General features: G+C 56.5%; 1 protein-coding gene across 3 annotated transcripts in view; it reads right to left on the reverse strand.

Moving 5' to 3' along the window:
- PPP1R16B (protein phosphatase 1 regulatory subunit 16B) overlaps positions 1–12,150 on the reverse strand; it is a 99,947-nt gene that overhangs the window by 15,495 nt on the left and 72,302 nt on the right. For all 3 annotated transcript variants that reach the window (XM_030309604.1, XM_030309603.1, XM_030309606.1), the window contains exons 3-6: positions 9,580–9,650; positions 5,697–5,842; positions 3,698–3,801; positions 1,675–1,799 (exon numbers count right to left, since the gene is read on the reverse strand). In XM_030309604.1, coding sequence (XP_030165464.1) covers positions 1,675–1,799; positions 3,698–3,801; positions 5,697–5,842; positions 9,580–9,650 — 446 coding nt within the window. The remainder of the gene's footprint in view (positions 1–1,674; positions 1,800–3,697; positions 3,802–5,696; positions 5,843–9,579; positions 9,651–12,150) is intronic.

Consider the following 12,150-nt stretch of genomic DNA (forward strand, 5'->3'; position numbering starts at 1 on the left):
TGCTATGAGGTTCCGGCAAATAGAGGTTTTCCTTTATTTTTTTAATTTTCAGAATAAACCCGGGGTGTGATCTGGTACAGGCATACATGAAAATTAGAACAATCATCTGATTTACAAACGCGTGGTTTGCCAGTTGTGGAGAAGGACACCGAGCAGGCCAGCCAGACATTACAAACTGTGGGGCCTCATACTTGGCTGGGAAGAAAATGGCACGACCGGGAGAGTGATATTGCTAGAATAACCTAACACTGGGGCGCCTGGGCGGCTCGGCTGGTTAGGTGTCTGACTCTTGCTCTCAGCTCAGGTCATGATCTCACAGTTCGTGGGTTCGAGCCCCACATCAGGCTCCACGCTGACAGCGTGGGCCTGCTTTGGATTCTCTCTCCCTCTCTCCCCCTGTCCCCTGAGCTCGCTCACTCTCTCTCTCTCTGTCACAGACACACACGTGCGCACACACACACACACGTAAATAAACTTAAAAAGATGTTAATCACTAACATCCACTGAGAGTTTATAGACTCTGTGCTAAGCACCTACATGCAGAATCTCACTTATTCCTCCCAACAACCTGGTGAGGAAGGTGCTATTCGTATCCCCGCTTTACTGGGATGACCTGAGACCCACTAGGGGCCTGGCCCATGTGGTCTGGGCCACCCTGAGGCCAGCCCTCAGCCCAAGAGAAGACCCGTGTGTCTAAAGGGCCCAGCCACACACCCAAAGGAGCTCCAGCCAGGGTGGGCCATGCCCTGGGACAGCTTAGCTTTGATTTCATACTGCCGTGTTCGGTCTCACTACCTAACTCTATCTTTTAGCGCTGGGCTGAGCAGGGACCCAGTGAACAGGAAAAGGCATAAGGCAGAGGGTGGGGCTCAGGAACCCGGTGGGGGAAGCCCAGTAACCACACCTGGGCCACCAGGTCAGGCCTGAGGGGCACTGAGGGGTCTTGCTGGTGAACCACAGCTGGTCAGCTCAAGATTCTGAGACTCCTGAGTGCTTACGACCAGCACGGACCCCAAGCCCAGGCCAGGGCCCAGCCATCAGCAAGGGTTGCGGGGGGGGGGGGGGCGGGGGAGGGCATCCGGGCTTCCCAGGCCCTGTTCTTGTTTCCAGTTTAGAGCCTCAGAAGCAGGCCCTCCCCAGTACTAGGCTGCATCGTCCTACGAAAGCCTATGGAGAGAGGTCAAGGTTTCTAATCGCTGACACTCGAGCCAAAAGGATGAATGGGGCCAATCAGGCAGATCTGAGAGAGCAGGTTCGCTGTTCTAGCTCTCCAAAGTCTAGCAAAGCATGTGGCACGGAGGTCTGTGTCGACTGGATGGATGAATGATGGCACCAGCCACCCCTGGAGGAGGGGGAAATCATGAGCTCAGGATGGACACCGGGAGCTCGAAGTAGAGGAGGAACTTGGACACAGAACGGGCGGACAGCAGGGCTCCTGACTCCCAGCCCCAGCTGAAAGTGGCCAGATTCTCAAAGGGGGTGAGCCCCCCGCTCTGCTGACGCTCCATATTCCAGAGCCAACTCTGGCCCCAAAGCCGTCTGGAGGAGGTTCAAGGCCCCAACTGCATAAGCTTAACCTCCACCAGGTGCTGGCCCACTTCGGCCACAGCTGGTCTTGGTTCCGGTGCTGACGCCCCCCGCCCCAGCCCAAACCCGCCGGGCCCATCTGCTCACCAGTGTGGCACCCTGGGCATCTATCCAGTCAAGGTCCTGGCCCGCTGCGATCATACAGTGGATGTCCGCAATCATCTGCTGCTCAGGGGCTGCCCGCATCTCGTTGATTTTCTCTTGGGTGATGCCTGCATGGGGAGGGGGAGGGCACTGAGTCAGCACCCCGGGCCTAGGCCCCGAGCGGGGAGGGGTGGCGGGGCAGAAGGGCGAGGCACGGCTCCTGCCCCCCGAGGTCTGCCGGGCAAGGGAGAAGACAGACATGCCCACAGGTCATTGTCTCCCAGGCCCAGTGAACACGCACACCGTGCACTGGCCCAAAGATCAAGGGCCATGCCTGCCTGGAGCCCAGGAGGCACTTAAATAGGATTGGTTACTGCAACATATTCCGTCTCTCTACACCAGAAATCCCTACATCCACCTGCCTGCCTGCAACCGCTCAGTCGGCTGGCCCTGTCTTATCCTGCAGGTCTGGCCGGGATCACCTCCCTTGCTGACGCCCCCCCTGCCTCGACCACCTGTCTGACCAGGGTCTCTCTGTTAGTTCTCTTCATCTCTCCCATGGCTGTGTCTGTAGCACGAGGGCTCAATGCTTAATGAATTTCTGTTACGGGCATGAATGAATTAGCGAACATGTAACTTCTGAATGGCAAGTTGAATAAACTGGAGTGGAAGGACCCGGACAAACATTCGATAGCCTGAATCTCCGACTAAAAGTCTAAGCGTTACTGACAGTTACTTCATGGTGTTTAAAAAGGCGAAAGTGACGTGTCCTACAGAAATGTCCCTCAAATCAAACATTCTTGGGCAGCACTGAGGGGAGGTCTATAAACTCGAAAGGAGGGAAAAAAAATTACACGTTTATTATCACCAACCATGAAATGAAATACAGTTATTTCCTTCCACTGGGGACGTGGGGAAAATCCACAGAATTAGCAGGTGCCCGTGACCGTCACCAACAGAAAACCTGCAGGTATTTTCTTACTGTTTCGTGAATTAACGAAGTTTCTACGTAACACATTTAAAAATGTTTTGGTAGCCATGTTTTAACATGACTGATCTCCGCTATGATGCCGGGAATTTGAGAACCGCATTTTTTTATTTTTTTTAATTTTTTTTTTTCAACGTTTATTTATTTTTGGGACAGAGAGAGACAGAGCATGAACGGGGGAGGGGCAGAGAGAGAGGGAGACACAGAATCGGAAACAGGCTCCAGGCTCCGAGCCATCAGCCCAGAGCCTGATGCGGGGCTCGAACTCACGGACCGCGAGATCGTGACCTGGCTGAAGTCGGACGCTTAACCGACTGCGCCACCCAGGCGCCCCGAGAACCGCATTTAAAAGCACTATTCCTGAAGAGGTGCCCCTGGATTCACCAGACTGATACAAAAGTGAAGGACCCCTGCAGCAGAGGAATAGGGAGAGCCCGGGCCAGCGACCACATCGGTGGCTACTGCCCCAACCCGGAAGGAGACTCAACGGCAGGGTCCCGGCCGGACCTCAGACTGCAGTCAAGGGTCTGGATTTGAGACTTCTTTGCAAGGAGGCCTTCAGAAATATGCGTGCGGGGTGGTGGGGGCGGGCAGGTCTCTGATTGCCACATTTGTTTCCTCTCTGCGGCTCATTTGTGAGCTGAGAACAGCCCACATCTTGTTTACCCCGGCCCCTGGCAGCCAGCGTGGTGCCTGGCACAGAGCGGGCACCCGCGAATGTTCTTGACTCTCGATTATGTTTCCAAAGGGGAATATATCTTTATTGTGAGTGTTTATTGAATTGAACTGTCACAGCTGACGAAGAGGAGACGAGGCCAGCTGAGGCCGCCCGCGCGTGTGGGTGACGTGATGAGAACAGTGCCTCCCTCCTGCACAGCACGTTTTCCAGGGGCCTTTTGTGGCCTCGTCCTGTTAGTCACCCGGATAACAACCACGACGAGGACCCGTCCTACTTCCTGAGCGCGGAGCATGAGGCGGGCCTGCAGCCAGCTAACGCGTTCACCTGCGCCCACGTTACGCGTGGTACCCCGCCCTTACCCTGGTACGCCATGCACGTCTCGATGACATCCAGGGTGGGCTCATCCTCACAGAGGTCGTAGGGCATGTTTCCATCCGAGTTGACGGCGAGCAAGTCGGCCCCACTGCAGAAAAAGAGAGAGCGTGAGGGCCCGGGAGGGGTGGCTAGGGTTGGTCTGGCTGCCTCACCCCCGCCGCCCCCAGCCTCTCCCCCGCAACCCCACTGGGCACCCCAGCACCCACTACCCCTCCGCCTCGCTGGAGCACCCCAGCCAGGACGGTAGCTTCAGGATCCCCGGGGGCCTCTGACGGGAGCTCCCAGGAAAGCTGTCCCAAGCAGACCACCCCCAGCTTGCTGCTCTGTTGGGCCAGCAGACAGGCGCTTGAGGACAGATGTCAAAGTCTTCCTTGGTGACGACAGTACGAATAACACTAACGGCACATATTATCACACATCTGCTTAGAGCCAGGCTTGATCTAAGCCCTATACACACATCGTCTGAGTGACTCTTCGTGCTAGTCCTTTTGAGTTGTTATTGCGGACCCATCTCACTCAAGGGGAAACAGTCACTTGTCCAAGGTCACCCAGCAAGCATGCGGGAGGGTCAAGGTTCAAACCCCGGCTCTATTTCAGTCCTTGTCCACCGGCTCCCCCTGACCTTCTCCCAAGTCCTGGCCCGAAAGGCTGACAGGACAGGGGCAGGACAGAGCCCTGGGGCTCTCTGGCAGAATCTGGTTTTTGGCCCAGTGGTTCCCACACGCGATCTTGAGATGCCCTGCAGAATTATCCGGGGAATCACCGAAATACATTGCAGCTTCCTGGGCTCCGCTCCAGACCTCCTGAAACAGTCTCTGGGGGTGCGGCTTTGGATTATGTATTCTGAACCCACGCCCCACATGATTCTGGTACAGATCAGCGCTGGGGACCCACTGTACTCGGCTGGCACTCCCTTTTCCTCTGGGCACCATCACTGATCAGGCTGTGGCCACTCGATGTTCCCCGCGGCTCAGTCAGATGTGCGATAATTTGAAATTGAATGCTGTCTTTTCTGTGTGTCTACAGAACCTGAGCGGACTGGAAAGCCTTCCAGGGCAGGAAAGGACCCTCAGAACAGCATAGAGAGAAATGGCCATATTCCTAGGAAAAACACTGCCACATGGTGCCCCTCAAAGCAGGTTCTGTCCTGAAGAAAAGCATGTAAATAACATTTGAGAGGCAGGGCCAAGGAAGCAAGTATGCTTTTTTTTTTTTTTTTTTTTTTTAATAGCAAAAGAAACCAAAAATGGCAACGAAACCCAAAGAGAGTAGAGGAGATGAATGTAAACTCATGGACCCACAGAGACAGAAAAAAAAGAGATTTACAAAAAGAGAATGCTACCCTGATACAAAGCCAGACCAAGACCCTCCAGGAAATGGAAACTACAGACCCATATCCCTTGTGAACACGGATGCAAAAATCCTTAACAAAATACTAGCAACCCCCACTCAGCAGCCTATTAAAAGGATTCACACCAAGACTGATCGGGATTATTCCTGCAATGCAAGAAAGGTGAGTTTTTATGTCGTGTGCTAATATTTTGGGGGGAAACCGCAGGGAGAGACAGATTGAAAAGAGACAAGAGCAGGTGGGGGAGAGGGGAAAGTGGGTGATGGGCAGGGAGGAGGGCACTTGTTGGGATGAGCACTGGGTGTTGTATGGAAACCCATGTGACAATAAATTATATTAAAAAGAGAGAGAGAGAGAGAGACAAGAGTGGGAAAGGAACACAGAGGTGGAGGGAGGAAGGGAACTGGGAGCCAGAGGAAGAGAGAGAGAAACAGAGACAGAGGTGAAGGGAGGGCACGGGGAGAAAGACAGACACACGAGGCACCACAAGAGACAGAGAAAATGGCACCGCAGGAGGAAAAGGAGAGACGGAGCGGGGAGTGGGGGGAAGGGGTGGAAGGCAGAAACAAAACAAATAGAAAACCACCAAAGGCAGAGGGGAGGCTGTCCCTGGGGAAGAGAGGGTCACGTACTACTGAACGAGGATCTTCACCAGGTTGATGTGACCGCAGGTGGCCGCGGCATGCAGGGGCGTCCACAGCTCGTTGTCCTTGGCATTCACGTTGGCACCATGGGAAAGGAGCAGCTTGACAATTTCCTCAAAGTTGTCGATGCAGCACTGCGGGGGGTGAGGGGGGACACAGGGTCAGCTTCAGCGGGGCCGCGGCCCTTGAGGGGTTCCCCTCGAGAGGCCACAAGAAGGACAGTGCAGCCAAACTGTCTGCATTTGAATCAAGTTGCATTACTCACACACTGTGTGACGTTGGGCAAGCCACACAGCCTCTCTGAGCCTCGGTTTCCCCACGAGTAAGTTAATAACATTCAAGATAAAAATATAAGTGAAATATAAAAAATCCAAGGGGCAGAGAGAAAATACTTTGTGAGTGGTGGAAACGAAACAAAATTTTGAATGAGGCTTCAAAATCTTGTTCTTTTTTAAGCCCCAAGTAACCAAGCCCCCCCCCCCCCCCCCCCCCCGGCAAAGAACCCTCCTCCACATCAGGGCTCTGGGGACCCTGACAGAGTCCCTGAAAGGACACAGCCATATTTATGCTCTGGACTGTCCACATTTAGGTCAGCCCTGGGGACAGGGAAGGCTCAGGAACCCGTAGCCCCCCAGGGAGACAAAGACCTCTGACAGCCACCGGAGCCCCCAAACTCCAGGGACAGAGAGTGAACGATTCCAAGGAGACAGGGGGGCCTCAAGCCAGGGCCCTGAGAGGACAGAGGCGAGGACAGAGGAGGAAGAAGACAGGGAGTCACTCTATAGACCGGGATGGAGAAGCCAGCCCGGGACAAAGCAGGCATCTGTGCGCAGTGATGCCCCATCCAGGGAAGGGCTTGGTCCCCGTGCAATGGGAGACGTGGCAGAGTTATACTCAGAGGAGCGACATAATCAGACTTGTTTTTAAAAAAAAAAAATCCTTCCTCTGGGTGCATGTGGAGAACAGACTGCATGTGAGCACTTTTTGAGGAGGAGAGGGACAGGGAGAAGCTCTGGCAAAATCATCCAGTTAAGAGACAATGGTGGCTGGGCCAACAGGACTATCTGTGGACATGGGGAGAAGTGACTGGATGCCAGCAGAAGGATCAGGGGCACTTTGGGGAGCCCATGGCCCTACGTGGCGATGGGGCTGGGGATAGGGTGGTACCATGGCCCCGCACCCCATCCCCGGCAGAGCCAGGGTTCAGTGCCAGAAGGACGTGTGGGAAAAGAGCAACCGTTTGTGTGGATAATGCCAGAGATCTCTTTCCAGCCTGTCTAGAGTTGGCTGGGTCTGAGGGCAGCTCTCCAGACAAGTGGGGCAGAGGTGTGACCCCAGAGGGGTGTGCCTCAGGTGGTGGAGAGAACCATGCAGTGGCACAGCACGGCCAGCAGAGGGAGCCAAAGGCACTGGAGGGAGGCAGTGGGGACCTACAAGGGGCCCCTGTCACTGGGAGCTGGGTCTGGGGAGTTCCTGTCCACAGCAGGAGCAGGAGCAGGTCAGCCCCTGGTGTCAGGGGACAGCCGGGCCAGAGAACCCGCCCTTAGGGCTACAGAAAACGTGAGGACGGGGTAGCGGAGGAGCTCAGGTTGAAAGGGGAGGGGACTGCGCACCCAGAATTGCAGCCTTACGAGAGGGATGCCCAGGGACTGGACCAGCCTGCACCTCCGAGGCTCGGCCAGACGAAGGGCTGGGTTTGGGGTGCACGCTGGGGCGGTAGGTGGTGGGGTGGGCAGGCCTCCTCCCCTACATTCCCCAAGGTGGGAAATGGCACCTGCGGTTGGATGACTCCTCCCGCCCCCTCACTGCCCACATCCAATCTCTCATGGGGTGTGGATGCCGCCTTCTAAATCACTGCCCCCAGCCCCACTGCCCTGATGCGGCTTCATCATCTCTCCCTGCCTCCCCGTCGCCCCCCTTCCCACACCCTCAACCCACAGAGCTCCTCCTCGTCAGTCCATGAGTCCCAGTTTACAAGCCCCGAAGGTTCCCTGTTGCCAAGGGGAGGAGAGCCACACGCCTTTACCAGGCGTGCGAAGGCGCTTCCAGCCTGTGTTGGATGCAGCCGCAGTGACACAGCAATGACAGCCGGGCAGTGGCAATAACAGCCTGTCACGTTATCAAATAACCCTGGCTGGTGCTTTCTGAGGTGCCGCTAGGGCCACCTCGCTAACTTTTGGCCACAGACGACCTCATTCAATCCTCAGAGCAATATTCCGAGTGCCGCACAGCCCCGCGAGGCTAGCGTCCTGCACAGTGCAGATGCACAGGACATCCCATCACCCTAGAAAATTCTACTAGACAGTGCCGGCCCTGAGCCTCGGTTTCCTGGGCTATAAAATGGGAACCATAATATTTCAAAGGGCTGTTGAGAGGATCAACTACACTTCACATAAGTGGCTCTGCACAGAAGCCAACGAGGTGACAAATGTCAATAACGATAATGCCGTCTAATATTTACGCAGCGTCAGGAGACGCTTGAAGGGCTGTCATGCGTATTCGTTTAATCCTCGCAACGGCCCAGTGAGGTGGGTACTTACTATTTTACGGATGAGGAAAGTGAGGCACAGAGAGCTTACGTAACTTGCCCAAGGTCACACAGCTAGAATTAGTGGGTGAATGAAGCCCTGCGGAGCGGAAGAGAAGCCAAAAGGACAGATAGGAAGCCACTGGGCTGATGGCTGGGGGTGGGGCTTGCCCCTGGGGCTCACGGGTAGGGCAGCGGCCAGTCTCCGTCCATCCCTTCCGGCCCTCGTGAGCTCATGGAGACGCTCTCGGGGAGAGAGCTTGGGGTTCAGGCAGCCTGGGCTCCCACCTGCTCAGAAACTTGGGCCAGGGCACCGGGAGACTTCCGTGTGTTCAAGTCAGCACGCACATATCGAGCACTGACTGTATACCAGCACGGGGAAAGATGGTAGGACGTACCAAGGGGCAGGAGACACGGGCTCTGTCTGGATAGAGGGAGGCCAGCATCGAATGGCTAAAATGGCTACCGGAGCAGGTGCTCAGAAGAAAAGGACACTATACGATAGCACAGCTCTCAGGCTCTTGCCGCACACGGGGACTAACTAGGGCACACCCCCACACGCCATGGGAAACGTGGTGGGAGGAGCCAGTGTGTGGAAGGAACAGAAAAGCCATGCGGCTGGAGCCCGGAGAGGCAGGGAGCATGGAGCACTAGTCAGGGGCCAGGCCTCGAGGCACCATGTGGGAGGACACCAAGGGTGCTTTGAGTAACATCAGACTTTTGGCCCGAGCGTCCCTGAGGCCACCGCGGGAAGAACGAAACACGGCAGGGCAACTGAATGCCGGGGACCAGCTAGGAGGCTCTGGCAGCACCCAGCTGAGTGATGACAGCGAGAACAGCCCCTCTCGGGCCAAGGGGGGGCTGGCCCATCGCGCCGCCCCGGAAAGGATGTGGGCCACGAGGGCACCTGGTTCACGGCCACGGACCACGGCTGTGCGACCCCAGGCGGCTCACGTGGCCTCCCTGTCAATCACCCTTCCCACCAGGGTGGACGGAGGCCTCGGTGGGTGCGAACAAATGTGCTTCGTAAACCTCAAGCTCAGAACAGACTTGCTTTGTTTGTCGAGCCCTTCGCTGGGCAGAGAGGACGCGGTGACAAAGGCTCCCTGTGCCGGGAGGCTGTGCGTGTGCCGCACGCACGTGTGCCCAGGGGCTCCGTGGGCGTGTCGGTGACAGACACGCGCATCTCCCAAGTAGACAAGAGTCTTTCAGACGAGACAGCTGAGGCTGCCCTTCCTCCCCTCCGCCCCGGGGGTTCTGGGCAGGAAAAGGCCGGGAGATGGCGTGACCGTTCAGCTGGGGCGCAGGGATCCAGGGACCCCAGGTCCAAGGACCTGGCCTTACCTGGTGCAGGGCTGTGAGTCCATCCTCATTGCACAGATCAGGGCTGACCTTGTTCTTCAGGAAATAGCGCACTGCAACGGAGGGCAGAGGAGTGAGCAGGTGTGCGGGGGGCCCAGGTAAGACCCACCGCGCCCAGGTCCTGATGTGAACGTCCTGGGCACAGGAGGCAAGTGTGAACAGCTCTCCGCCATACAGATGAGGAGCTGCTGTGGGGAAACTAGGGGGGATCTGGGAAGGGCAGGGACACGGCCGCCGCTTCTGCAGGACGGATACCGGCTCAGCACCCCCGGGGGGGGGGGGGAGCAGGGGAAGAGACGAGGTCTCAGGCGCAGAGGGGATGGACGCGGCCCCTCAGCTCTACCCTCACCAGGCCCAGTTCCTAGAACCACAGGCCTGTGGCCTCCCTGGCCCGAGGGTGAACTGAGGTCCACAGGAGGGGGGAGTCTGAGGCCTCTGTCCAGCCTTCTGGCAAGCGGCGACGTCTCCAGCTGGGCAGGAGTCTGGGGGGGGATATGGTCTCAGTCTCTGGGGCAGCCTGTCCACTATGGAGCCAGCAGCCGCATCTGGCTATTACAGCCTTTTAAACTTACACTCATAAGGATTCAAAAGTCACGTCCTTGGTCACTCTGGCCACATTTCAAGTGCTCAAAAGCCACACGTGGCTACCATATTAGAAAGTGCCGAAATAGAACGTTTCCATCCCCACAGAAAGTTCTACTGGACAGCGCCGCTTTGGGGCACTATAAATGGAAATGAGCCCCATCGCCAACTGTCAAAAGCCTTCCGTAGCTCCCCAGTGCTCTGGGAACAAAGTCCAAAACCCCTCCTAAGACATACGGTGTTCGCATGATGGGCTCCCTCCTGCAGGCCTCCATCTTGCACAGCCCAGGGGGCACCGTTCATACCGCCATCTATAAGACCGGCACCCCCTGGAGCAGTGCGCAACTTGCTCAGCGGTACATGGTGCTCCTACCTACCTACCTCTCCAGTCTCATTCCTTAAACTCCAAACACCTTCCACAATGGTCTCTCATCAGTTACCTTGCATCCTCTGGTCTCTGAGCTTCTGCATAGCCTGTTCCCACTGCCTGGAAGACTCACTCATCCATCCACGTGTCCCTTCGTTCATCCACCCATCCGCTATCCATCCATCCAGCTTCATTCATACATCTGCCCCTAACACGCACGCCCACACACACACACACACACACACACACACACACACAATCTGCCTCACTCCTCAACCTTCAGGTCTCAGCTCAAACTCCCCAGACGAGGCACTCCCCTGTTAACATACACCCACAGCTCCTCTGAATCTAGTTTACAGCCTTTCACAACCGAAATTACATAACCATCTGGGTCATTAGGGGCTTTGGGTCTGTCTGCCGTAGGACACTAAGCCCCAAAAGGGCAGGACGGTGACCTGGCACTTACTGTTCCTTCCCCGAGGCCTGGCACACGGGTAAGTCCTCAGCCACTCTTCCTGGACCGTGGCCTAATCGGCAGCCCCCTAGCTCAGCCCAAGGACACAGCCTCTCCGGCTCTGAGCAAATCAGAGCACCCTGCAGTGGTGACCCCCACAGCCTCGGGGCAGGTAAGAGTTATGGCAAGATCGCTGATCACCGAGGCCCAGCCTGCTGATCCGGGGGCGAGTGGAGAGCCCGTGGGGCTGGCTGGTGGCCTTTGGGAGAGTAGAAGTGGCCATCGTGCCCCTGTACAGGACGGATTCTGGGAAGGTTCTGCTTATACGAGGCAAGCCATCAAATCCCGCGGGGAGCGCCGGGGTGGGGGTGGGGGGGACCAGGCTCCCTGTCCAGAAGACACTCTTGGAGACAGAAATGAAACACCAGCTGCCAAAAACCGCGTCCGTGTGCAGGAATTATTGGGAACCCAAGATGAGGAATCACTCCCATGGCGGGCAGTTATTTTCAGCCCAAGAGGTACGAAGCATCACCCCCATCTCCACGGAGCCCTTCGCATGTATGAGCCACGGTGTCCTTGGAAGTGTGCTCTGCCCCAGCTGGGAGCCTGGCTCTGGGCACAGCTCACTGGAGCAAAGAGCCCACGGCACGCGCCCAGGGCGCGACCGGGCTTTCCTGCCTCCGGTTCAGCAAGAAAAAGGATTCTTACATCCACAGTGCCTCCTTACTGAGCTCTTCCTGTGCCCCCAGGTCCGTGCAGAACCACCTTCCTTCATGGGGCTCCTGTCTGCAACGATTCCCCTCGTGGAGAAGAAGAGACAAAGGGTCATAGTCACAGGAGACCAAGCAGAGGAAAGCAGGTCTTCCGACTCCGAGGCCCTGACTGTTGACCACGGGGCTGCTCCCCTCTGCCCTTGAGGCCAGTGGGAACCAGCACTAACAGAGTGATCCACACACAGGACGGAAGAAACACTGCAGGTCCTGGGGGCACAGTCAGGTCTTTCAGAACCGTGTTAACTGCGAACTTGCACCTCTCACTTCCTGTTTAAACCCTCTCATGGCTCCCCACGGCTCTTAGAATGAAGTTCAAAATCCTTTCGTGGCCTTCACCGGGGTGGGCACACGGGCCAAATCTGGCAGGCAGCCTGTTT

Source organism: Lynx canadensis, chromosome A3 (genome assembly GCF_007474595.2).
Source record: "Lynx canadensis isolate LIC74 chromosome A3, mLynCan4.pri.v2, whole genome shotgun sequence".
Classification (NCBI taxonomy): domain Eukaryota; kingdom Metazoa; phylum Chordata; class Mammalia; order Carnivora; family Felidae; genus Lynx; species Lynx canadensis.